This window comes from Papio anubis, chromosome 20 (assembly GCF_008728515.1).
Source record: "Papio anubis isolate 15944 chromosome 20, Panubis1.0, whole genome shotgun sequence".
Classification (NCBI taxonomy): Eukaryota; Metazoa; Chordata; class Mammalia; order Primates; family Cercopithecidae; genus Papio; species Papio anubis.
Window position 1 is genome coordinate 34,297,781 of NC_044995.1, and position 26,805 is coordinate 34,324,585.

General features: G+C 52.1%; 1 protein-coding gene across 2 annotated transcripts; it reads right to left on the reverse strand.

Moving 5' to 3' along the window:
* Positions 1 to 1,465: 1,465 nt before the first annotated feature.
* B3GNT3 (UDP-GlcNAc:betaGal beta-1,3-N-acetylglucosaminyltransferase 3) lies at positions 1,466 to 20,948 on the reverse strand. 2 transcript variants are annotated; one of them, XM_031659763.1, is made up of 3 exons: positions 17,801 to 19,394; positions 6,806 to 7,424; positions 1,466 to 3,037 (listed from the first exon to the last, which is right to left on the reverse strand). In XM_031659763.1, exons 2-3 carry the CDS (start codon positions 7,376 to 7,378, stop codon positions 2,486 to 2,488), a joined length of 1,125 nt encoding a protein of 374 aa, XP_031515623.1. In that variant the 5' UTR covers positions 7,379 to 7,424; positions 17,801 to 19,394; the 3' UTR covers positions 1,466 to 2,485. The 2 variants fall into 2 exon arrangements, with proteins under 2 accessions (XP_031515623.1, XP_031515622.1); XM_031659762.1 differs by lacking the exon at positions 17,801 to 19,394 and adding an exon at positions 20,857 to 20,948 and having other exon boundaries at positions 1,558 to 3,037.
* Positions 20,949 to 26,805: the final 5,857 nt, after the last annotated feature.

Below are 26,805 nucleotides of genomic sequence, written 5' to 3' on the forward strand. Positions count from 1 at the left end.
CAGCCTCCAACTCCTGGGCTCAAGCGATCCTCTCACCTCAGCCTCCCAAGTATAGCTGGGACTACAGGCATGTGAGCACCACCACGCCCGGGTAATTTTTTATTTTGTGCAGAGACAGGATCCGGAACTCCTGGGATCAAGTGATCCTCCCACTTTGGTCTCCCAATGTGCTAGAATTACAGCCCTGAACCACGGCCCCATGCCCTGTTTTTACCAGTGTATATTTTCTACTGGAAAATGAGACTTTTAGGGATGCATGTGGACTTGTCTGTTGAAACTTATAAATTTGCTTTAAAAAAAAAATCTCCAAGTCTTCACAAAACTCTTTATTCCCTGAAGGGGTGGCCTACCCCTCCACACCTGTGGGTGTTTCTCATTAGGTGGAACGAGAGACTTGAGGAAAGAAATGACACAGAGACAAACATAGAGAAAGAAAAAGTGGCCCAGGGGACCCACGCCGCATCGGTCTCTGAGTTCCCTCAGTATTTGGCTGATCATTATCTTACCATCTTAGAAAAGGAAGTGGCAGGATAATAGGATCATTGTAAGGAGAAGGTCAGCAGTAAGACACGTGAATGGCCGGGCGTGGTGGCTCACCCAGCACTTTGGGAGGCCGAGACGGGCGGATCACGAGGTCAGGAGATCGAGACCATCCCATAACCCAGAAACCCCGCCTCTCTACTAAAAAATATAAAAAACTAGCCGGGCAGGTGGCGGCTTCTGTACTCCCAGCTACTCGAGGCTGAGGCAGGAGAATGATGTAAACCTTGGGAGGCAGTGAGCTTGCAGTGAGCTGAGATCCCGCCACTGCACTCCAGCCTGGGCGACAGAGCCAGACTGGCCTCAAAAAAAAAAAAAAAAAGACATGTGAATAAAGATCTCTGTGACATGAATAAGTTTAAGGAAAAATGCTGTGCCTTGATATGCATATGCAAATATCTCCATAAACCTTTTAGTGCATAAAGAGCAACATTGCCTTTAAGGCAGTTTCTTTTCCTTTCATAGTAAATAAATAGAAAATACAATCAGGTTTTTACACCGAGATGTTCCACTGCTCAAGGATGGGGCAGGAGACAGATGCTTTTCTCTATCTCCAACTGCCAAGAGGCCTTCTTTTCCTTCTTATACTAGTCCTCCTCAGCTTAGACCCTTCATCGGTGTCAGGCTGGGGTGGACGACAGGGTCTTTCCCTTTCCACGCAGGCCAATTTCAGAACATTACATGGGGAGAAACCTTGGACAATACCTATTTCAGGCAGAGGTCCCTGTGACCTTCCTCGCAGTGTATGTGTCCCCTGGGTACTTGAGATTAACAGAATGGTGATGACTTTTCACAAGCATACTGCCTTCTCAGGCACTGTTTAACAAAGCACACCCCTGCACAGCCCAAACTGCTAAACCTGAGTCACCATACAGCACATGTCTCTGCAAGGGACAAGGTTGGGGGTAGAGTCACAGATTAACAGCATCTCAAATACAGAACAAGATGGAGTCTCTTATGTCTACTTCTTTCTATATAAACACAGTAACAGTCTGATCTCATTTTCTTTTCCTGACAATTCCCCAAGGATGCTCCATCGCAATGCCTGTGAAGCTTGAGTGGCAGACACTGAGGCCTGAAGCTGGGGGCTCCAGGGGGTCACTGGCTCACTCGGTCCCCTGTAATCTGTAAAACATACTGGGCAGGGGGGCCGCTGGAGGACCTGAATCTCTCCATTCTCCAGGCAGTAGTGGGGCATGTGCCTGTTGGCCTTGGGCCCATTAAAGATCCTTCCAGCCCCAGTGCTTTTCTCTGAATTCTTGGGGAACCCAGGGATGGGGGCTCCCCATGGGGACCCCAGAAACTCTGAGCTCCCAAAACCTTCAAAGGACACTTGCCTCCCTCCTCTGCCCACACCTCCACCATTACAGCATTTGATCCCACAAGTAAGCAGGGGGTGGTCCTATTTCAGCACCTCTCTGGTATCCCCCAAATCTTCTGAGTTGTCTGAGACCCAGGAAAGGGTTAAGATCAGGACCCATCTCTCCTAGGCTGAAAGATATTCCTCACGTCAGGTCTATGTGGACACAGGAGTTTCTGGCTGGCCTGGAACTGTACATGGAGCTTATCCACCATTAAACCACTGCAGGTACACTGCTTAGCATCCCATCTGTGAGTAGGTCAGAGCAGGGAAGTAGGACTCTGACTCAAACGGGATGGATGCATCCACAGTTGGAACCCTAGCAGAGGCAATTCTGCCATTAGCTGCCATAAAAAGAAGACGGATATTTTCTGGAGTCCCTCCAGCCATCCAGAGAGGATGCCGGAACAGTACCAGGTGGGTTTTGAAGGATGTATAGGAGTTCACCAGCCAGAATATTCACTCATCAAACCTTCCCTGGCACTCACCTATGCTCAGACCACAAAGGTCTCAGCTTCCTGGGAGGAAAGTGTCACCCCTTCCTATGGAAATAGGAGCCCAGAGGCTGGGGACCCTGAGGCTGACTCAGTAGATCCGTGTCTGTTTGCTGCAGGTGAGGTTGGGCTGGTTCAGTGCATCCCACATGAGCAGCATCTCATAAGGCAGGAAGCGGTGCACCAGCAGCAGGTCTCGGTAGAAGCAGGGGTCAAAGGAGGACAGGTGTTGCGATGGGGCACGCACACCAGCCGTGCGGATGCCACTGTGGGAGGTAGGCTTCAGTCCCTCGAGCTCCAGACACATACCCAGGAAGACATCATCAATAGGGAAGAGGTCCAAGACAAGAGCGGCACGGCGCATGGCAGCGGCAGTGAAGCGGGACAGCAGGAAGCCACCACCCGCACAGTAGGGTGGGTACCGCTCGTTCTGAGTCACCACCTTCGGCACATAGTACTTGCTCCACAAAGCCCGGATGGGGCCCACGTTTTGGATCAGTTGCCCCACGAAGAGGTGGCGGCCAGGGTCATGGTCCTGCAGGTAGGAGACCATGTTGTCTGTGTGTGCAAAGACGTCATCATCCCCGTTGAGCACGAAGCTGGCATTGGTGCACCTCGTCTCCTGCCACTGTAAGAACAGCACCTGCAGGCAGGGTGGGCAGGGCATGCTTGCTTGAGGGCTGGAGAAATTGGCCTTGGGTCTCTGTTGGCCACTCCAGCCCAGTGAGCCCAGGAAAGAGAGTGTCCACAATCTGGCCTGGGTTTGAAACCCTGCCCTGTGGGGTTACTTGGGAAACCCTCTCTGTGCCTTAGTTTCCAACTCTCTAAACAGGCCTTATCATGTGCCTCTAGGAGTGTTGGAGAATCCATGGAGACCATGCTCCATGAAGCACCAAGAAATGCTGGAAAATTGTTACATTTACATTTATTGCTATTCCTTCCAACTCTGCCTGGCCAAGCCCTGTTGTTAAATCATCATTTGTGTGAATTTTGTTTGTTTGTTTCTGAGACAGGGTCTTGCTCTATTGCCCAGGCTAGAGTGTAGTGGTACGATCATAGTTCATTGCAGCCTTGAATTCCTGGGCTCAAGTGATCCTCCCACCTCAGCCTCCCAAGTAGCTGGGACCACAGACACATGCCGCTACTCCTGGCTAATTAAAAAATTTATATTTTTTGGCTGGGCGCGGTGGCTCAAACCTGTAATCCCAGCACTTTGGGAGGCAGGGCAGGCGGATCAAAGATCCCAGAGATCGAACCATCTGGCTAACTACGGTGAAACACCGTCTCTACTAAAAAATACAAAAAGCTAGCGAGGCTGAGGTGGCCATAGTCCCAGCTACTCGAGGAAGGCTAGAAACAGGAAAGAATGGCCGGGAACCAGGGGCTGAGCTGCAGTGGCTGAGATCCGGCCACTGCCTCCAGCCTGGGCAACACATGCCGCTACTCCTGGCTAATTAAAAAATTTATATTTTTTTAGAGATGGGATCTTGTTATGCTGCCCAGGCTGGTCTTAAACTCCAGGCCTCAAAGGATCCTCCCACCTCAGCCTCCCAAAGTGCTGAGATTACAAGCATGAGCCACCACCCCTGTGTAAATTAATTTATTATTATTATTATTTTTTAGATGGAGTTTTCACTCTTGTTGCCCAGGCTGGAGTGCAGTGGTACAATCTCGGCTCACCGCAACCTCCACCCTCTGGGTTCAAGCAATTTTCCTGCCTCAGCCTCCCAAGCAGCTGGGATTACAGGCATGCACCACCACACCCGGCCAAATTTTTGTATTTAGTAGAGATGGGTTTTCACCATGTTGATCAGGCTGGTCTTGAACTCCTGACCTCAGGTGATCCACCTGCCTTGGCCTCCCAAAGTGCTGGGATTATAGGCGTGAGCCACGGTGCCCTGCCTGTGTGATTGTTAACACTCACCTCTCCCAGCAAACACTGGGCTTCCCTACTTGGGTCTGTGTCTCTCTCTTTCTATTCATGCCATCTCCCTCAGCACCCAGCATAGTGCCAGTGCTTCACAGGTGCTAGGTTCATATTTGTCAAGTTGACGTTTATCACAGACTTTTGCAGGTTGTTTTTTTGAGACAGTCTCACTCTGTCAACCAGGCTGGAGTGCCGTGGCAGGATCTTGGCTCACTGCAAACTCCACCTCTAGGGTTCAAGCAATCCTCCTGCCTCAGCCTCCCAAGAAGCTGGTTTCGAACTCCTGGCCTCAAGTGATCCGCCCACCTCGGCCTCCCAAAGTGCTGGGATTATAGGCATGAGCCACTGTGCCCGGCCACTTTTGTGTTTTCAGAACACAGCACGTTGAGAGGCCGTGGCCCCTACCCACCTCAGCCTCAGTTTCCCCTATGGTAACCTACATGGGCTGGGTATCTGCTTGTTGCTGGGTGCTGTGCTTAGTGCTTACCTACCTTGAATCCTGAATTCACCGTTAGGAGGCAGAAGTGGTCCTCAATCTTATTTACAGACGAGGGAACAGAGGCTCTCCAGAGAAAACTGCAGTAAGGTCACCTGCAGAGAAACGGCTACCAGAGGCCTTGAACCCAGGCCTGCCTGTACCTCCTACGAGCAGGATCCTGCAGAGTTCCCTGTTCCTCCTTGAAAATGTTGTCTCTACTTGTCTTGCTCTACTCAAGGACCTAGGAGGGGTCCTTGGAGTCCCTCCATTTCCTCATCTGCAGATGGGCGGGATTTTCTCACCTCTCCTGGGTTCTTTTATTAAAAAAGAGATGAGGCTGTGTGCGGTGGCTCATGCCTGTAATCCCAGCACTTTGGGAGGCCAATGCAGTGTGGATGAACTTAGGTCAGGAGTTTCAGACCAGCCTGGAAGTCAATATCAGGCGAAACCCCGCCTCAGCAAAGTACAAAAATTAGTTGGACAGTGGCATTTACCCTGTAATCCTTAGCACAGGAGGCTGAGGCATTTGAACCTGGGTTGCAGTGAGTCGAGATCAAGACCACTGCACTCCAGCCTGGGTGACAGAGCCAGACTCCATCTCAGGAAAAAAAAATTAATTAATTTAAAACATAAAATTAATTATTAAAATTAAAAAAAAAAAAAAAAGATCAAGCTTTTTTTTTTTTTGAGACGAGTCTCGCTAGCTGTCAGCCCAGGCTGGAGTGCAGTGGCCGGATCTCAGCTCACCGTAAGCTCCGCCTCCCGGGTTCGGCTACACCATTCTCTCCCGCCTCAGCCTCCCGAGTAGCTGGGACTACAGGCGCTGCCACTTCCGGCTATTTTTGGCTTTAGTAGAGACGGGTTTCAATGGTTAGCCAGGATGGTCTGATCTCCTGACCTCGATCCGCCTCCATCTCGCCTCCTCCCAAAGTGCTGGGATTACAGGTCGGAGCCATCATACCCGCCAAGACCTAAGTCTTGCTATGTAGCTCAGGCTGGCCTGAAACTCTTGGGCTCAAGCAATCCTCCCTCCTCAGCCTCCGACAGTGCTGGGATTACAGGCATGAGCCACCACGCCCAGCTACCGCTCATGATTCTTGTCCATCAAAAAGGTCTCGACTGAGCACCTGTTGTGCACCTGAATCTATTCTAGGCATTAGGGACACAGCAGTGAGTGAAACAGACACAGCCCCCAGCCTCATTGGGAGACAGAACCAGAACAAATAAACAAGAAGATGTTGGCTGGGCGCAGTGGCTTACACCTGTAATCCCAGCACTTTGGGAGGCTGAGGTGGGAAGATCGCCTGAGGTCAGGAGTTCGAGATTACCCTGGCCAACATGGTGAACCCCGGTCTCTACTAAAAATACAAAAATTAGCTGGGCGTGGTGGCGAGTGCCTGTAATCCCAGCTACTTGGGAGGCTGAGGCAGGAGGATTGTTTGAAACCAGGAGGCGGAGGTTGCAGTGCGCCCAGATCACACCACTGCACTCCAGCCTGGGCAACAGAGCAAGACTCCATTAAAAAAACAAATAAATAAACATAAAAATAAACAAGGAGATGTGTCTCTGTCATTGCCAAGATAAGCTGGACATTCAGCACTGGTCTGGGTTCCTTATAAATGCCGTCTCCTGTAAACCTCACAGCAGCCCTCAGAGGTGGGTGGGACTCATTCACATCCCATTTTCCAGGTGAGAAAACTGAGGCACAGAGAGGTGAATGAACTCCTCCAAGGTCGAACAACAAGTAAGAGGCAGAGCTTGGATTCGAACCCGCATCATCAGGCTTGAGCTCTGTGCTAGTAACCTAGCTCCTCTACCCTTCCCCCCAGCCTCCCTGGGAAGAAGACAATTTGGGGTCACCACGAGGCTAGTGAGGACAGCGGAGGGGCAGAATGGGCTGTGATGGACTGATGAGGGCTTCTGGTCCCCTGGGTCCCTCAGGAGTGGGTGGCAATTTGGACAAGAAGGATAGGTGGCCCTGATCAGGTGACCCCAACCCAGCGCACCTGCTTGAGCGTGAGGTTGAAGAAGGAGTCGTGGAAGTCCCACTGAAGGATGTCTCTGTGAGTCTGTGCCTCCAGCTGCAGGAGCCGGTTGACCTTGCGGGCCTGGTGTGGGTTGGAGGCTGTGCCCACCAGGAAGAGGAGGCGCAGCTGCAAACCCCGCACCTTGCGCTCGCGGCCCCACGTGCGCCGCAGCACCTGGCGGCGCTCATAGTTGGTGGGGGAGGACTTGATCACCAGCAGCAGGAAAACCGGCTGCGCGCACTTAGAAGGGGGCACGTCCTGCAGCAGGGGGAAGTCGCGGCAGTGTTTGTACAGCAGGAAGTCCCGAACATTCTTCGGCTGCTTGGCGAAGTCCGAGTGGTTGGCCATAGAGGTGTTGGCCTGGCACGGGGCCCGGGCTGGGTGGGTGGGTGGAGTGGGCCAGGCCAGGGCCTCGGGGGTCGCCGGTGGCTGCTCCTGGACCTTGCGGGTGGGTGGTGACAGTTGCAGACTGAAGAGGAGGAGGAGAGTAAAAGCGACGATGGCCAGAATGAGGGTGGCATTGGGCCGCAGGTGCCGGAGATACCTCATCATGGCCAGCCAGGGTCTGGGGTCAGCCTGAGGAGCCCCCGGGCGGCTTCTGTGGAAAACAAAACTCACTGAACACTCACCTTGAGCAAAGTGCTTTTCCTGTGACCCCCAACACCTGGTTGTACCTGTACAGTTGCTCAGGTTGGCAAAATATTGAAATTCACCCCCCACTTAACTCCTCCACCCCTTACAAGATCCACTTCAAGGCATTCCAACCCCTGTTGGCTCTGACGGGTGCCCTGGCCCTTCCTGCTGGGAATTAATTTTTTTTTTTTTTTTTTTTTTAGACAGCATCTCTCTCTCGTTCTGTTGCCCAGGCTGGAGTGCAGTGTCTTAATTTCAGCTTACTGCAGACTCCACCTCATGGGTTCAAGCGATCCTCCTGCCCCAGCCTCCTGGGTAGCTGGGATTACAGGTGTGCGCCACCGTGCCTGGTTAATTTTTTTGTATTTTTAGTAGAGATGGGGTGTCACCATGTTGGCCAGGCTGGTCTTGAACTCCTGGCCTCAAGTGATCCACCTGCCTTGGCCACCCGAAGAGCTGCGATGACAGGCATGAGCCACTGTACCCTGCCTTTCCATGTGAAGTCTTAGTTTTCTTATTAGGACATGGGGGTGCTGAGATTCCCTGCTCCAGTGCACACACACACACATACAATGGGGCCACTGCTCCCTGACTGCAAAAGGGCTTGGCACATATTAGCTGTGTGGTGACTGCCTCAGTGACTGTCAGTCCACCACCCTGGCTACCTTAATTCCCCAGCTATTCCTCACTTACAGACAGGGACATTGAGGCTCAGCATGGAGCAGTATCAGAACCCAGGACTTTTTTTTTTTTTTTTTTTGAGACAGAGTCTCGCTCAGTCGCCCAGGCTGGAGTGCAGTAGCACAATCTCGGCTCACTGCAAGCTCCGCCTCCCAGGTTCACGCCATTCTCCTGCCTCAGCCTCCCAAGTAGCTGGGACTACAGGCGCCCGCTGCCACGCCTGGCTAAGTTTTTGCATTTTTAGTAGAGATGGGGTTTCACCGTGTTAGCCAGGATGGTCTCGATCTCCTGACCTCACGATCCACCCGCCTCGGTCTCCCAAAGTGCTGGGATTACAGGCGTGAGCCACCGCACCCGGCCAGGACTTTTTTTTTTTTTTTTGAGATGGAGTTGCCCAGGCTGGAGTACAGTGGCGCAATCTCGGCTCACTGCAACCTCCGCCTCCTGGTTCGAGTGATTCTCCTGCCTCATCCTCCAGAGTAGCTGGGACCACAGGCACGTGCCACCACACCCGGTTAATTTTGTAGAGATGAAGTTTCACCATGTTGGCCAAGATGGTCTCGATATCCTGATCTCATGATCTGCCCACCTTAGCCTTCCAAAGTGCTGGGATTACAGGCATGAGCCACCGTGCCTGGCCAGAACCCAGAACTTTGACAGGTACAGTATGCCCACCTCACACGTCCCTCAACTCGGGGTCACTGGGAGACTCCCTTCCCAGACCTCAGGGCCTCCCAGAATCTATCACAAGGGACCGCATCATGGATGGCACCAAACATCCCTCAAAGAGAACCTGGCCAACTCTCAGCCACCTGGGGCACAGACAGGTGAATATCTGTGAATATGCATGAGTCCAATCCTGTTAACTGTCACAGTGACTCAGCAGCCCTAGAGTGTTAACTGAGCACCTACTGTACGCTAGATGCTGGGGAGGCAGCCGTGACCAAGCCAGCCCTGCCCTCACTATAATAAGTAGAACACCTTAGGCACATGGTGAAACCCTGTCTGTACAAAAAACACAAAAATTAGTCTGGGCGCAGTGGCTTACACCCAGAATCCCAGCACTTTAGGAAGCCAAGGCAGGTGGATTACTTGAGGTCAGGAGTTCGAGACCAGCCTGGCCAACATGGGGAAACTCACTCTCTACAAAAAACAAAAACAAAAATTAGCCAGGTGTGGTGGGCGCCTGTAGTCCCAACTACTCAGGAGGCTGAGGCAGGAAAATCACTTGAACCCAGGAGGTGGAGGCTGCGGTGAGCTATGATCACGCCACTCTACTCCAGCCTGGATGACAGAGCAAGACTCTGTCTCAAAACAAAACAAAACAAAACAAAAAATTAGCAGGCTGTGGTAGCATGCGCTTGAGGTCTCAGTTACTTGGGAGGCTGAGGTGGGAGGATTACCTGAGCCCAGGACTTCATGGCTGCAGTGAGCTATGATCACACCACTGCACTCCAGCCTGGGCAACAGAGCAAGACATTGTCTCAAAAAAAAAAAAAAAAAAATTGTAAATGATATGAACAATTAGTGACAGCCATATTAATTGCTACTGAGGCAGGTCCACAGGGGACCTGAGCAACGTAGGATCACGGAGGTCCTAAAGGATGATGGGAATTCCCTTGGGCAGACTGTGGGGAAGGGCATTCCAGACAGAGTGGAGCACATGCAAAGGCATTGAGATGGAGATAAATTTAGGGTGTTGGTGGCAGAGCAAGGAGGCTGATGTGGTTGGGACAGGGGGAGAGAAAGGAGGTGATGATGGAATTATGGGACTCTGCTGGGGCACCAGAATAGAATGGGCAGGCCAGGAAGAATGTCTTGTTTCCTGTGAGAAGCAATGGGGAGCCATGGAGGGTCTATGAGCAGGGGAGGGATCAGATTGATTTATGCCTTTAAGAAGTCCCTTGTGGGCTAGGCAAGGTGGCTCAGGCCTATAATCCCAGCACTCTGGGAGGCTGAAGTGGGAGGATCGCTTGAGTTTAGGAGTTCGAGACCAGCCTGGGTAACATGGTGAAACCCCGTCTCTACCCAAAATACAAAAGTTAGCCAGCGTGGTGATGCATGCTTGTAGTCCCAGCTATTCAGGAGGTTCAGGTGGGAGGATGGCCTGATCCCAGGAGTTTGAGGCTGCAGTGAGCTACAATCACACCACTCCAGCCTGGGCAGCAGAGAGAGACTGTCATTTCAAAAAAAAAAAAAAAAGTTCCCTGTGGTCACTAAGGGATTAGGAATATTTCAATCAGGGTAGGGCAACAAAAGGGAGGCCCTGTCTCTGCTAAAAGTAAAAAAGTGAAACAAAATTAGCTGAGTGTGGTGGTGTACACCTGTAGTCCCAGCTACTCGGGAGGCTGAGGTGGGGGGAGATTGGGTAACATCTAGGTAGAAGAGTTTGGTGGTCTAGACAGAGGCTGGCTGCTGAGGTATAGGAGAGTAGGCAGGTTTAGAAAATAAGGTGAGGGCAGGCGCATTGGCTCACAGCTGTCATCCCAGCACTTTGGGAGGCCAAGGTGGGTGGATCATCTGAGGTCAGGAGTTCAAGACCAGTCTGGCCAACATGGCGAAACCCCTGTCTCTACTAAATACAAAAAATTAGATACAAAAATTAGCAGGGCATGGTGGCTCATGACTGTAATCCTAGCTACTCCGGAGGCTGAGGCAGGAGAATCACTTGAACCCAGGAGGCAGAGGTTGCAGTGAGCTAAGATCACATCACTGCACTCCAGCCTGGGTGACAGAGCAAGACTATGTCTCCAAAAAAAAAAAAAAGAAAAAAAAAAAGGTTGGGGGCAGTGGCTCACGCGTGTCATCTCAGCACTTTGGGTGGCCAAGGTGGGTGGATCACTTGAGCTCAGGAGTTCGAGATCAGCCTGACCAACACAGCAAAACCCAGTCTCTACTAAAAATACAAAAATTATCTGGGTGTGGTGGTGGGTGTCTGTAATCCCAGCTACTTAGGAGGCTGAGACAGTAGAATCACTTGAATCTGGGAGGTGGAGGTTGCAGTGAGCCAAGATCGCGCCATTGTACTCCAGCCTGGGCAATAGAACAAGACTCCATCTCAAAAAAAAAAGAGAGAGAGAGAAAATAAGATGAAGAAACTCATCAATGTTTTGATTACAGCCCAGATGTTAGGGGGGTGGAAAAAGAAGGACCAGAAGGAACAGAATGTGAGGAACATCTGGGCAGTGGGAGACTCAGTCTGGTATCCAGGTGAGAGCTATTGGCACACGACGGCCTATAAGCCAGGAAGGCTCAACAGGTATTGATTGTGTGTGCTGTGTTTTAAGAGATGGGGTCTCACTATGTTGTCCAGGCTGGTCTTGAATTCCTGGCCTCAAACAGTCTTCTTGCCTTGGCTTCCCAAAGTGCTGGGATTATAGACATGAGCCACCTTGCCAGCTAATTTAAAAAAATTTTTTTTTTTTTTTTTTTTGAGACAGAGTCTCGCTCTGTCGCCCAGGCTGGAGTGCAGTGGCCGGATCTCAGCTCACTGCAAGCTCCGCCTCCCGGGTTCACGCCATTCTCCTGCCTCAGCCTCCCGAGTAGCTGGGACTACAGGCACCCGCCACCTTGCCCAGCTAGTTTTTTGTATTTTTTTTTAGTAGAGACGGGGTTTCACCGTTTTAGCCAGGATGATCTCGATCTCCTGACCTCGTGATCCGCCCGTCTCGGCCTCCCAAAGTGCTGGGATTACAGGCTTGAGCCACTGCGCCCGGCCAAAATTTTTTTTTTTTAAGCGATAGGATCTCACTTGCTCTGTTGCCCAGGCTGGAGTGCAGTGGTGATATAGCTCACTGCAGCCTCCAGCTCCTGGGCTTAAGTGATCCTCCTGCCTTATCCTCCCAAGTAGCTGGGACCACAGGCAACAGTCACCACCCCTGGTGCCAACAGGCGATCGATGGAGGAGCACATCAGATGTTCCCTGCAGGTAACAGTGCCTCTCCTGCACTCCTGTTCAAGGTGGGTGAAGAAACTTCACCCCAAGCCAGACATGGTGCCACCAGTGTCCAGCAGTGACGTCCAGGCTGATTCCTGGGGACCCTCGCCTGGCCGCCCGCTGCCAGACCAGTCGGTCCTGCCTGGAGCTATTTGCCCTTCACGTGCCAGTGTGATTTTGTCATTCTCCACAACACACTTCCTGAAATGCACACAGAAAAGCCACTTATTTCCTCTGCCAAGACCCAGAAGCCTCCGCCTGGGGTGTGGCTGCAGGATGTGGGTCCTCTCTGCTGCCATCTTTCCCGCACAATCTCTGGCCTCACTCATCTGCTCCAGCTGTACCAGCCCCTTAAACTTGGCCTGGCGCGGTGGCTCACGTCTGTAATCCTGGCACTTTGGGAGGTTGAGGAGGGCAGATCACCTGAGGTCAGGAGTTTGAGACCAGCCTGCCCAACATGGTGAAATCCTGTCTCTACTAAAAATACAAAAATTAGCCAGGCGTGGTGGCACGCATCTGTAATCCCAGCTACTCAGAAGGCTGAGGCAGGAGAATCGTTTGAATCCAGGAGGTGGAGGTTGCAGTGAGTTGAGATCGTGCCACTGTACTCCAGCCTGGGCAATATAGCCAGACTCTGTCTCAAAAAAAAAAAAAAAAATCCTTTAACACCCAGGCTCAGGCTGGATGCAGTAGCTCACGCCTATAATCCTCGTACTTTGGGAGGCTGAGGCAGGAGGATTGCTTGAGCCCAAGAGTTCAAGACCAGCCTGAGCAACAAAGGGAGACTCTGTATGTGCTAAAAATAAAAAAAAAAGAAAAAGAACAAAATTAGCTGAGTGTGGTGGCGCACGCCTGTAGTCCCAGCTACTCAGGAGGCTGAGGTGGGAGGATCACTTGAGCCCTGGAAGTGAAGGCTGCAGGGAGCTGTGACTGCACCCCCAGCCTGGCAAGAAAGCGAGACCCTGTCTCAAAACAAACAAAAATCATCCAAGCTCAGCCCTGTCTGAGGGCCTTTGCACCAGTCACTGCCTCCACCTAAGACCCCCTTCCTTCCAGCTCTTTCCCCAGTCTTCATATTTAGGCTTCTCCTGAAATGTCACCTCTGAGAGGCTTCAACCTCCCAGCTAAAACATCTAGCCCCAGCATTGCTGCTGTCTGTAGCATTCACCACCATCAGACACGGGAAATCTCTTCGCTTCTCTCAGCCAGCCTGAAGCCCCAGGGCTGCACATCTTATCTCCTGCAACTGTGCTCCCACGGGATGCTATCTAGTTTGTTGCAGAAGGCAAAAAATATGACAGCCATCACCTCCTATCTCACTGCAACCTCGCCCCCGCTCCACGAGGCAGCAGCCACAGTCCCCTGATGCACAGGTTCTGCCTCAGAAGACAAACAGATTTATCGCTTGGGAGACCAGTAAGCCGTGGTCACCCATGATTCAGTCAAGATAAGTCACCTGTAATCCCAGTGCTTTAGGAGGCCGAGGCTGAGGCAGGAGGATCACTTGAGCTTAGGTTCTCAAGACCAGCGTGGGTAACATAGCAAGACCCTGTCTCTACAATTTTTTTTTTTTTTTTTGGAGACAGAGTCTTGCTGGAGTCTGGAGGCCTGGAGTCTGTCTGTGATCTGACTCACTACAGCCTCTGCCTCAGCCTCCCGAATAGCCCGGGACTATAGGCATGTACTTACCACGCATCTGGGTAATTTTGGTATTTTTAGTAGGGAGACAGAGGGTTTTGCCATGTGTTGGGCCAGGCTGGTCTGGAACTCCTGACCCCTCAAGTGATCCAGCCACCTGCGGCCTCCCAAAGTGCTGGGATTGCAGGCGTGAGCCACCATGCCCAGCCCTAAAAAAGTTTTGAATTGGCCTGGTGTAGTGAGTGGTGGGTGCTTGTAGTCCAGCTACTCAAGGAAGGCACAGTGGGAAGACATCACTGGAACAAGAGTTCAAGACCGCCCTGGAGGCAACATGGTAAAACCCCATCTCTACTAAAATTTAAAAGTGTAGGTGCTGGTGGTAAGGCGTGCACCTGTAGTCCCAGCTACTTGGGAAGCTGAGGGGCAGGAGAATGGCAGGCCCAGGTTGAGGCTGCAGTAGGCTATGATAGCACCCACTGCACTCAGCCTGGGCAACAGAGCATAAGACCCTATCTCAAAACAAACAAAAAACCCAGCTAGGTATGAAAGTAAAGCTCCACCTGTAATCCAACAGTTTTGGGAGCTAGAGATGGAAGGATTACCTGAGCCCAAGAGTTTGGGCAACATGTGGCAAAACCCATCTCTACAAAAATGCAAAGGTAGCCAGGCATGAGTGGTGTGCGCCTGTAGTCCCAGCTACTTAGAAGGGAGGCTGAGGTAGGAGGATCGTTTAGGCCAGGAGTCAATGCAGTGAGCCATAATCACCAGCCACAGTACTCAGCCTGAGGAACAAGAGCAAGACCTGTCTTTAAAAAAAAAAAAAAAAAAAAAAAAGTGCTATGTGTTAATCAAAAGTACTGGTCATTAACAATCTAATAACTTCTGAGAGGAGGTGCCTAGTATTTATAACTTATACAAAATAGTTGCAAAGCAACAATTAAAAGTTACAAGAGTTGTGTCAAATATCGTTCTGAATTTTTTAAAGTTACGAAAATACTCCACATACGATACATTAATATTAATAGTATCATGAGGAATATATATATATTTTCAGACAGAGCCTCTGTCGCCCAGGCTGGAGTGCAGTGGCATGATCTCGGCTCACTGCAACCTCCGCCTCCTGGGTTCAAGTGATTCTCCTGCCTCAGCCTCCCAAGTAGCAGGGATTACAGGCATGTACCATCACACCCGGCTAATTTTTGTATTTTCAGTAGAGACGGAGTTTCGCCATGTTGACTGGGCTGGTCTCGAACTCCTGATCTCAGGTGATCCACCCGCCTTGGCCTCCCAAAGTGCTGGGATTATAGGCGTGAGCTACCGCACCCAGCCTAATAGTATCATGAGGAATATTAACAAGCCATAAATAGTCTTTAGATACCACATATTCATGGTCACTGAATATTCATGCTTCAATGCACAGATGATACTAAGTATTAATGACTCATTGAAAATTAACTACCACTAAATATGCAGAAGGATTGTCTGCCCAGCAGAATCGTGGGCATTGGCGGCTGCACCCTGGCCCCATGTCCTCTGCCACTCTCAGGGAGCAGTCAAGGCTGGGCTCTTGCCCCAGGTGCATGTGGCTCCAGGCACCTCTGTCGTTCTCAGCCCTGTTTTTTTTTTTGTTTTATTCTGGAGACAGTCTTGCTCGCTCTGTTGCTCAGGCTGAAGTGCAGTGGTACGATCTTAGCTCACTGCAACTTCCGCCTCCTGGTTTCAAGTGATTCTCCTGCCTCAGCCTCCCAAGTAGCTGAGATTACAAGTGTGCACCACCACACCCGGCTAATTTTTGTATGTTTAGTAGAGACAGTGTTTCATCATGCCAAGCTGGTCTCAAACTCCTGACTTCAAGTGATCTGCCCGCCTCGGCCTCCCAAAGTGCTGGGATTACAGGCATGAGCCATTGCGCCCGGTCTCAACCCTGTTCTTGTCACTGTCTCTAAGAGATGTGGGGCATGTGAAAGTCATCGAGGACCCTGCTGGTACCACCCGGGGCTAGATCTGCCCCCCTCACTCCCAGAACTGTTTGGAGACCACGGATGACGGGGAGTGGCACAGGGGGGCGGGGAATGTCCTGCCTGACACTGACTCAGAGGTCTCCATAGCATTAAGGTAATTCTCCCTGTGTAACTCCCACTTTCCGGATGAGGAAACTGAGGCCCAGTTAGGGCTACTTCTGGATGCCTCTTCAGCTACTCCCAGGCCCGGATATTCCTAACTGGCCCAGTCGCTGGCTCTCGGTCTCCGCCTTGCCTGCAGCTGGGAGGACGGGTCTGTGAGCTGATGCCTTTGAAGCAGCCATGGGGACCCCCGACAGCCCTTGAGGAAGGACCTTCTGACCCAGCTACTGACCATCCATGGGACGTGGGCCGAGTAGGTGGGGCCACCCAGACCTTAGCATCCTCCTCTGCAAAGCTGGGATGGTCAGCTGGGTGTGGTGGCTCATACCTGTAATCCCAGCACTTTGACAGGCAGAGGCAGGCAAATCATGAGGTCAGGAGTTTGAGACCAGCCTGGCCAACATGGTGAAACCCCATTTCTACTAAAAATACAAAATATTAGCTAGGTGTAATGGTGGGCACCTGTAATCCCAGCTACTCAGGAGCCTGAGGCAGGAGAATCGCTTGAACCCAGGAGGCGGAGGTTACAGTGAGCCGAGATTGCACCACTGCATTCCAGCCCGGGTGACAGAGTGAGACTCCGTCTCAAAAAAAAAAAAGCTGGGATGGTGGCAGAGCCACCAACTGACAATCAGCATTGTTGTGAGCGCTGTTTCTCCAGTTCTCACCAATCCTAAATTGGGATTTGGATGGAGGTGTGGAACATTCTGAGGCTGCCAAAAGGCAAGGCAAGGAGTGGAGGGTGAGAGAAGCTTCTGGAAGAATCCTGTTTGAATACATAAGGACTTGAGTCCTGGGAAAGGCTAGAGGGTCAAGTGGCAGATCCAAGCAGTGGCCTTTTCTCCAAGTGGCACATATGTGAAGCGCCAACAATGAGTTGTTTTTTTTTTTTCGAGACAGGGTCTGGCTCTGTCACCCAGGCTGGAGTGGTGCAGTGGCACGATCATAGCTCACTGCAGCCTCCAACTCCAGGGCTCAACTGATCCTCCTGCCTAAGCCTCCTAAGTAGCTGGGACCACAGGCGTACATCATCACCACTGGCTAATTTCATTTTTGTAGAGATGGAGTCTGGCTATGTTGCCCAGGCTGGTCTCCAGCTCCTGGGCTCAGAGTGATCCTCACGCCCAGCCTCCCAAAGGGAGTTGCTTGGGATTACTAGGTATGGCTCACCACACCAATCCTGATTTTTTTTTTTTTTTTTTTTTTTTTTGGGACCCAGAGTCTCTGTTGCCCGGGCTGGAGTGCAGTGAGTATATCTTGGCTTTCACTGTAACCTCTGCTCAGGGATTCAAGAGATTCTCCTATCTCAGCTTTCCAAGTAGCTGGGATTACAGGTAATGCGATACCATGCCCAGCTAATTTTTTCATGTATTTTTTGAGTAGAGATCAGACTCACCACATCGCCAGGCTGATCTCAGAGCTCCTGACCTCCAGGTGATCCACCTGCCTTAGTCTCCCAAAGTGCTGGGAATGCAGGTGTAGTCACGTGCTATGCAATGCAAGTTAATGGCAAGCTGCCACCACATATCACTCACATGGTTGTCTTGACTGTACTGCTCTGTAGGCAAATTACTGGAGGCACCTGGTGTGTGTATTACTTCCCACATCTAGATCTGGAGTTCGAGGACACAGCCAAGATGATGGAGAGGAACACTCGTGTGCACAGGATGCTGATATACTAACAGGGGACAGAGAAGTGGCAAACAGGACAATTTTCCAGAGGAGTGCAACCTCTGGGGGTGAAGAAACTCCAGGGTGGAAGTTGGGGGCGCTTGTAGGAGAAGGTGTGAGCCCCTGGCCTGTGGAGGAACCCGAGGAGTCTCACCGAGCCTTCCAGAGGGGAGCCTAGGGTCCAGGTGGGCGATCTGTGCAGAGGGTGCACCTCTGTCCAAGATCACACAGCCGACTGACGCCAGGGCGGGTTGGTGGGATTTGAACCCTGACCTGAGGGTGGTTTCTCACCTGTTCTTACCAGTTTGGGTTTCCCAATAATGATGGGCTGGTCGCTTTTTACAAGGAGCAGGAGTTGCTTTTGCAAACAGAAGGGAAAGAAAAGAAGAAGAAATAGCCCAGTAAATTCTTTAGGTTCACAATGGCCGGACCCTGCTTTAGTGAAACCATGTGTGCTCGTGAGTTCTATCAATATACACTCAATACTCACACCGAAGAACGCCTGGATGTGGAAAAAGGGGTGGGGCGGGGCAGGATAACAGATGACACACGCACTTTAGACCTTGGTGTCCTGGGTTTCTAGATCCTGAGGCTCTGTCATGGATGACTCATTGTACGTCACCCATGCCAGCCCTACCCCATTGTAGGAACTGCCTGGGGCACTTGTGTGAGACTGGAAAGGAGCCGAATAAACCCCAGACCTGGCCCAGTGGAGTCTCAAAGGACATCTCTGGGATCACTCCATAGATGGGGAAACTGAGGCTGGGAAGCCAGGCCCTGCATTGCAGTTCAACCTCAGGCCCTTCCCACAATCCAGGAGTGATGGGGGAACTGAGGTATCATGGGCCCCTCCTCTGGGGACTTTCTGGACCCCCATGCCCTCAGGCCGATCAGGGCTCTTCTCCAAGCCTTGTGCTTAGAGCCCAGAAATATTCCTGATATTATTTCTGTTGTGCAAAGATACATGTTATAAATGAGAACATAATGAGCTGCATAATCAGGACTAGAATCAATACGCCAGGTCCCGTGTGCAGCCTGGCCACCATCTGTCCATCTAAACTCCATATCTGTGCTGAGAAGTAGGGCTGTATTTGTCCCATGCTTATGGATAGGAAAATTGAGGCACAGAGAAGTCTAGAAATCCATCTAAGAAAGGTTGGGTGGGAGCCCAGTTCCTGTCTTTAACTCCCAGCTGATGAGACTTCCTTTAGTTTGCCATGTTGTTAGTGAGCTCACCATCACGAGGAGCAATCAAGCAAGACAGATTCCCACCAGGAAAAGGGTCCACAATAGGCATCCTCCCTGGCTCATGGGGTTGGGGGAGTGAGCAAATTCCTGCCTTGCTGTGGGCCTCAGAGGCTGGTGGCAGGAGGAAATGTCACTCAGTGAGCCCTTACTTGCTCCCCCTGGGCCGAGCTGGCTTGTCTGGATTCCCTGAACTCTGGCCTGGAACACAGAGGCACCAAGGCCCTCTTTTGGTTCCCCCACACCCAGAGCACCTGCCAGGAACTGCCACACCCTAGGGGTGAGGGTCAGGGAAGGTGTCCAGGCTGGGCTGGGCAAACAGCCAACTGATAACCTAGGCCAGGTGGGGGCCCAGCTGCCTGACCTGGCCACACCTAATTCCTCCTGACTCCAGGCCCTGATACCAGCCCTGCCTGGTGTCACCTTGAGAACAGGGCAGTGGGAGGAAGTGATGGCCCCCAGGGCTGGCCCCAGACCTAGACAGCCAGGTGGCTGCCCCTGGGTCCTGAATCCCAGATCTGGACTGCAAGAGGCTCCGGCCCAAGTTGAGGGGGGACCTCAGTTTCCTCTTGAGAAGTGTCCATTTAAAAAAAATCAAGGCTAGGCATGGTGGCTCATGCCTGAAATCCCAGCACTTTGGGATGCCAAGGCAAGAGGACTGCTTGGGTCCAGGAGTTTGAGACCAGCCTGGACAACATAGTGAAACCCTGTCTCCACACACACAAAAATTTTATTTTATTTTATTTTTTTTATTTATTTTTATTTTTTTTGAGACGGAGTCTCGCGCTGTCGCCCAGGCTGGAGTGCAGTGGCCGGATCTCAGCTCACTGCAAGCTCCGCCTCCCGGGTCCACGCCATTCTCCTGCCTCAGCCTCCCGAGTAGCTGGGACTACAGGCGCTCGCCATCTTGCCCGGCTATTTTTTTGTATTTTTTAGTAGAGATGGGGTTTCACCGGGTTAGCCAGGATGGTCTCAATCTCCTGACCTCGTGATCCACCTGTCTCGGCCTCCCAAAGTGCTGGGATTACAGGCTTGAGCCACCGCGCCCGGCCAAAATTTTAAAATTAGCTGTGTGTGGTGTGCACCTGTGGTCCCAGCTTCTCGGGAGGCTGAGGTGGGAGGATCACTTAAGCCCAGGAGGTTGAGGCTGCAGTGAGCTATGATCGAGCCACTGCTCTCCAGCCTGGGTGACAAAGGGAGACCCCTCAACCTCTACAAATAAAACAAACAAACAAACAAAGTTTAAATCTGACCCAGAGGAAAAGGTAGTCAGGATCCTTGGAACAGGAATGAATCTGAACAGTGGCTACAGACATAATTATTATTAACATAATTATGATGACAGCTGACTGTCCCTGGGCACCCACTGAGTGGCCACAGCTCTTATCCACTCAACTCATCGTCGCCAAGGTCCCATGCTATGAGACCCCCCCCTTGACACACAGGGAAACTGAGGCTCAGAGACCTAACGCCACTCACGCAAGGGCCCCAGTGGCCAGCAGTACACCTCATCACAAAAACTTTGACTGAACGCTTCGGGCATCCTCATCCCAGCTGAGTCACTGTTGCACCTCACGGAGGGGAAACTGAGGCCGGTTCAGAGAACAAGAGCAGTGTGTCCATGCCACACAGCCAGAGCCCCTGGAATGCCGCCCAGCACCTGGCAGGGCCTGCAGCACCGGAGCCGCAGGGAGAGACTGGGGGTCACCTGCAGTTCCTAAACCCAACCGGGTACGCCAGTGCTGGCTTGCCCAGCTACTCCCAAGGGGCCAACAATCTCAACAACGCAGGCAACAGTAATAGTAACAGCCAAAGCTGACTGCGCAGCATCTGCCTCGGGGGTATGATCTCACCCAATCTGGGAGGGGGGCCGGGGTCCCGGGTCGCCAGCCGTGGGAGAGGCTTCCTCCCCGACCTAGGTCCGAGCTGGCCTTGGGAACGCCGGAGACAATTACGGATGGGTGTGGGAACATTCAGGAGCCCCGAGTCTCAGGGTATACGCAGTGGAGACCGGCAGGGGCTTTTCCAGAGCCCCAACTTCCCCAACCCCAAATCCCCACCACTGGGGTCCGCCAGATCCTCCGGGGGCTGCCGACACTCACCCCCAGACGACAGTCACGCCTCTGCCCCTCTACCTGCTCCTCTCCGCTCGCCAGCCGAAGAGTTTTCACCTGAGCCAGAGCTCCCGCCCCTCCCCCGATTCCTCCCTCCCACCGGACTTCACGCCTTCCCGCCTCCCTCCGCCTTCGCCTCCTGCCAGGCCCCCTCTTCCAGCTGAGCTGAGTTTCCTGGTGGCCCAGGCGAGTACCCCGCCGGCTCCTCCCTCCCCGGCCACGCCCCTTCCCCTCCCCGGGCCCGGCCCCCACCTCTGCCGTTCCCCTCTTGCCACCCTCGCCCCTCTCGGGGCGCACGACCCCACCCTGGGTCTGGTCCGCTGCTAGGGAATCTGGAGAATGAGCTCCCCGTGGCTGGAGATGAACAAGCAACGCCTTGCGGGTTCCTGGCACAGAGCCCTGTCAGCGATGGCCCATGTGTGTTCCGGTGAAGAAATGATTGGATAAGGCCGTGGGGGAGGGAGGGAGGCAGGCTCTCTGCAGGGGGTTCAAAGATTCCTGAACCCCCTCCAAAAAAAAAAAAAAAGATTCCTGAACCCAGGGCGGGGCGCGGTGGCTTACTCCTGTGCTTTGGGAGACTGAGGGGGGCGGATCGCCTGAACCCAGGAGTTTGAGACCAGCCTGGGCAACATAGTGAGATTCCATCTCTATATTTTAAATAATTCCAGGACCCAAAAACCTACGATGTGCCCCCAGACATCCCTGGCATTTGGAAAGGTTCTGGAAGTCGAAAATCAGACAGATTTGTAGTCTTTTCTTTTTTTCTTTTTTTGAGAGACAGGATCTCGTTTTTTCACCCAGGCTAGAGTGCAATGGTGTGATCTCGGCTCGCTACAATGTCGACCTCCCCAGTTCAAGCGATCCTCCCACCTCAGCCTCCTGAGAAGCTGGGACTACAGGCACCGGCCAGCATGCCTGGCTAATTTTTGTCATTTTTCTAGATATGGGGTTTTGACATATTGCCCAGGCTGGTCTTAACTGTGGGCCTCAAGTGACCCGCCTGCCTCAGATCCCCAAAGTGCTGAATTATAGACGTGAGCCACTGCATCTGGCCTCAGATTTGTAGATTTTTAGGTTTGGGGTTGGCTAGGATTCAAACCCTGCCCTATGCTGCCTCTGAATCTCTAGAATATTCTAGCCTGGAGCCCGCGTTGGGAGCTCTGGGGTTGGGGAAGTCCAGGTGTGTGAGCTGGGCTATGGTTTCAGGAAGCCCCTCCTTTCTCCTTAATCCCTGTTTCTTCCCGAGGAGGAAGCCGAGATGTATACATGGCCTGGCTGTGCCTCAGTTTCCTCACCTGTAAAATGTAAGAAATAGCTCCTGGGTCCTCTAGATGGGAGAGGTCTGGGGAGTGAACCCTCAGAGCAAATGCGTGATTAAAACTGTATGGAAGGCAATTACCAGAAATGTCATAGTGTCAAATGTGGCACTACTGTTCTCAGTGGTACCAGGTGCACACACTCTCTTACTGTGATAAATCCTCGGACTTTGATTCAGAGTCTATGCTCAGCCTATTGGGCCCCTGGGTTCTCCAAGTCATGGGCCCCAGGAAGGGAGTTGTTGGCCGGGAAGGAGCCGGAACGGAGCCGGAATCAAAAGTCCCATGCTGCCTGGGCGGGGCGCCTCACCCCTGTAATCCCAGCATTTTGGAAGGCTGAGGTGGGCAGATCATGCTGGTAATCCCAGCACCTGCCAAGGCCAAAGTGGGTAGGTCACCTGAGGTCAGGAGTTTGAGACCAGCCTGGCCAACATGACGAAACCCTTTCTCTACTAAAACATACAAAAATTAGCCAGGCATACTGGTGGGCACCTGTAATCCTAGCTACTGGGGAGGCTGAGGCAGGAGAATCACTTGAACCTGGGAGGTAGAGGTTGCAGTGAGCAGAGATCATGCCACTACACTCCAGTCTGGGAGATAGAGTGAGACTCCGTCTCATAAAAAACAAAAAGACAAAAAAACTAGCCAGGTGTGGTGGCAGGCGCCTGTAATCCCAGCTGCTCAGGAGGCTGAGGCAGGAGAATCGCTTGAACCTGGGAGGCGGAGGTTGCAGTGAGCAGAGATAGCACCACTACACTCCAGCCTGCGCGACAGAGTGAGACTCCATCTCAAAAAAAAAAAAAAAAAAAAAAAGTACCATCCTGTGACAGGGTCCCCGCCCATCCCCTCCTCCACCAGGTGCTGGCTCTCCATAATTGAGGGTGCTGGAAGGATGTGAGCTCTAGCCCCGCCCCACTCACCTAGGAAACTGAACGCTCCCACCCTTTTCCCATGTGTAAGACATGCAGACACCTGAGCCCCCAGTCCTTTTAAACCGGGTGATTCTGGGGTTCACTGGATGCAATAGAGTGAATTCTGGTGGTGAAGGGCCTGGGTTCAAATACAGACTAGAATGACCCTATGATCCCGCCATTGCCCTCTTAGGTATCTACCCAAAGGAACTGAAAACAGGTGTTCAAACAAATGCTTGCATAGGCAAGTTCATAGCATGATTCACAATGCTCTTTTCAGCTGTTTGGGTGGAGCTAACCCACCCAAATGTCCAGTGGATGAATGGATAAACAATATGTGGTCCATCAGTGGAGTCTTGAGTCTTTTTTTTTTTTTTTTTTGAGACGGAGTCTCACTCTGTCACCCAGGCTGGAGTGCAGTGGCAGGATCTTGGCTCACTGCAACCTCTACCTCCCAGGTTCAAGTGATTCTCCTGCCTCAGTTTCCCAAATAGCTGGGATTACAGACACCTGACACCATGCCCAGCTACTTTGTGTATTTTTAGTAAAGACGGGGGTTTCACCATGTTGCCCGGGCTGGTCTTGAACCCCTGACCTCAAGCAATCCACCTGCCTTGGCCTCCCAAAGTGCTGGGGTTACAGGTGTGAGCCACTGTGCCCTGCCTGGAGTTTTATTCAGCCATCAGAAATACTAAAGTCCTGGCCAGGCGCGGTAGCTCATGCCTGTAATCCCAGCACTTTGGGAGGCTGAAACAGGCAGATCACTTGAGGTCAGGAGTTCGAGACCAGCTTGGCCAACATGGCAAAATCCCGTCTCTACTAAAAATACAAAAATTAGCTGGGCATAGTGGTGCATGCTTGTAATGCCAGCTACTTGGGGAGCTGAAGCAGGAGAACTGCTCAAATCCAGAAGATGGAGGTTGCAGTGAGCCGAGATCATGCCACTGCACTCCAGCCTGGGTGACAGAGTGAGAGACTGAAGTCCTGTTAAGATATTGAAGTCCTGATCCATGCTACAACGGGGATGAAACTCAAAAACACGATGCTGAGTGAAAGAAGCCAGACACAAAAGGCCACGTGTTGTATGATTCCATTTATATGAAATGCCCAGAACAGGCAAATCCACAGAGACAGGAAGCGGATGAGTGGTTGCCAGGGGCTGTGGGAGGGGAAATGGGGCATGACTGCTGAAGGGGACGGGGTTTCCTTTCGGAGGGGATGAAGATGTGCTGAAATTAGATAAAGGGTGTGGCTGTACAGTATTATGAATATACTGAAACTCACTGAATTGTTCACCTTATAGTGGTTCATTTTTTGTTTTGTGAATTTCAGCTCAAAAGAAAATCCAGTTAGGTCACTTACCAGCTGGGGGTGGCCTCTGACACGTGACCCAGTTGATGGCGCAGTGCCAACGGATCACTCTGTGTCACAGCTGAGGTTTTAAGGCCACCCGGGTGGAAGAGACCAGGGCATGTAAACTGAATAATGGAATCACGCCTGCCCGGGGTTGGCAGGTTTAACGGGTTCCACGCCCTCTCTTTTGGAATTCACTCTTCTTTTTTTTTTTTTTTTTTTTTTGAGACGGAGTCTCGCTCTGTCGCCCAGGCTGGAGTGCAGTGGCCGGATCTCAGCTCACTGCAAGCTCCGCCTCCTGGGTTCATGCCATTCTCCCGCCTCAGCCTCCCGAGTAGCTGGGAACACAGGCGCCCGCCACCTCGCCCGGCTAATTTTTTGTATTTTTTAGTAGAGACGGGGTTTCACCGTATTAGCCAGCATGGTCTCGATCTCCTGACCTCGTGATCCGCCCATCTCGGCCTCCCAAAGTGCTGGGATTACAGGCTTGAGCCACCGCGCCCGGCCTGGAATTCACTCTTCTAAGACAGGTTATGTCACACCTGCTCTGGAAGGTCGGGCAGTTAGGAGACCACACCTGGGAAAAATGCCTTCTGCGCTTTATTGTTTGCTTGTGTTTTTTGTGTTGTTTTTGTTTGTTTGAGATGCAGTCTTGCTCTGTCACCCAGGCTGGAGTGCAGTGGCGCCATCTCGTCTCACTGTAACCTCCACCTGCCGGATTCAAGCAATTCTCCTGCCTCAGCCTCCCCAGTAGCTGAGATTACAGGCACCTGCCACCACGCCCAGCTAACTTTTGTATTCTTAGTAGAGATGGGGTTTCACCATGTTGGCCAGGCTGGTCTCGAACTCCTGGCCTCAAGTGATCCACCTGCCTGGGCCTCCCAAAGTGCTGGGATTACAGGCGTGAGCCAACACACCCAGCCCTGTTTGTTTGGTGTTTTTTTTTTTGAGATGGAGTCTCACTCTGTCTCCCAGGCTGGAATGCAGTGGCGTGTTCTCAGCTCACTGCAACCTCCTCCTCCTCCTGGGCTCCAGCGATTCTCCTGCCTCAACCTCCCGAATAGCTGGGATTACAGGCGCCCACCACCACACCTGGCTTATTTTTATATTTTTAGTAGAGATGGGGTTTTACCATGTTGGCCAGGCTGGTCTTGAATTCCTGACCTCAAGTGATCTGCCTGCCTTGGCCTCCCAGAGTGCTGGACTTACAGGCATGAGTCACCATCCCAGATGACTTCTTCATTTTCAAAGGTGCCCAGCCTCATGTGTGTCCCAAGGAAGGCCAATTAAAACTACTTGGAGGTGCCATGTCCCTGCCACTTATGAGACAGGAAAGAACCCACACCCAGATCAGGCTACATTATGAGGAGGCGATGGCAAACAGATTTTGATTTTGTCACCTCTATAAAGCTGCAGCTCTCTCCGACACCCAGGGCCCCGCTGCGCAGGTGTGGTCTCTGAATTTACAGCCTAGATGCTAAGACCTGCAAGGGAGAAGACATGAAGGCTTGGAAGTCCCTGGGCTGTTTGTAGCCAGACAGGGCAGGTGCTGCAGCCACCTCTGCCCCCATTTGATGCCCCAACTCCTATAATCATCATTCCTTCCTACAGTTGACTTTTTTTTTGTTGTTTTTATTTTGTTTTGTTTTGATACAGGGTCTCACTCTGTCGCCCAGACTGGAGCGCAGTGGTGCAATCTGGGCTCATCGCTACCTCTGCTTCCCAGGCTCAAGCAATTCTCCTGCCTCAGCCTCCTAGGTAGCTGGGAGTACAGGTACACACCACTATCACCTGGCCAATTTTTGTATTTTTAGGGGAGACGGGGTTTCACCATGTTGGCCAGGCTGGTCTTGAACTCCTGACCTCAAATGGTCCATCTGCCTCGGCCTCCCAAAGTGCTGGGATTATAGGCATGAGCCACCCTACCCAGCCTATTTTGTTTTAAGAGACAGTGTCTCACTCTGTGGCTGCCTAGGTTGGAGAGCACCAGTGTGATCTTAGCTCACTGTAGCCTCAATCTCCTGGGCTCAATTGATCCTCCTGCCTCAGCCTCCCGAGTAGCTCGGACCATAGGCGTGTGCCACCATGCTTGGTCAATTTTCCTATTTTTGTAGAAACAGGGGGTCTTGGCCGGGCGCGGTGGCTCAAGCCTGTAATCCCAGCACTTTGGGAGGCCGAGACGGGCGGATCACGAGGTCAGGAGATCGAGACCATCCTGGCTAACATGGTGAAACCCCGTCTCTACTAAAAAATACAAAAAACTAGCCGGGCGAGGTGGCGGGCGCCTGTAGTCCCAGCTACTCGGGAGGCTGAGGCAGGAGAATGGCGGGAACCCGGGAGGCGGAGCTTGCAGTGAG

Coding starts and splice junctions, on each gene's coding strand:
- B3GNT3 (XM_031659763.1), bottom strand. CDS start 7,378: ATGATGAGGTATCTCCGGCACCTGCGGCCCAATGCCACCCTCATTCTG. Junction 3,038..6,805: donor TCAACCTCACGCTCAAGCAG/GTGCGCTGGGTT, acceptor CCCTGCCTGCAG/GTGCTGTTCTTACAGTGGCA.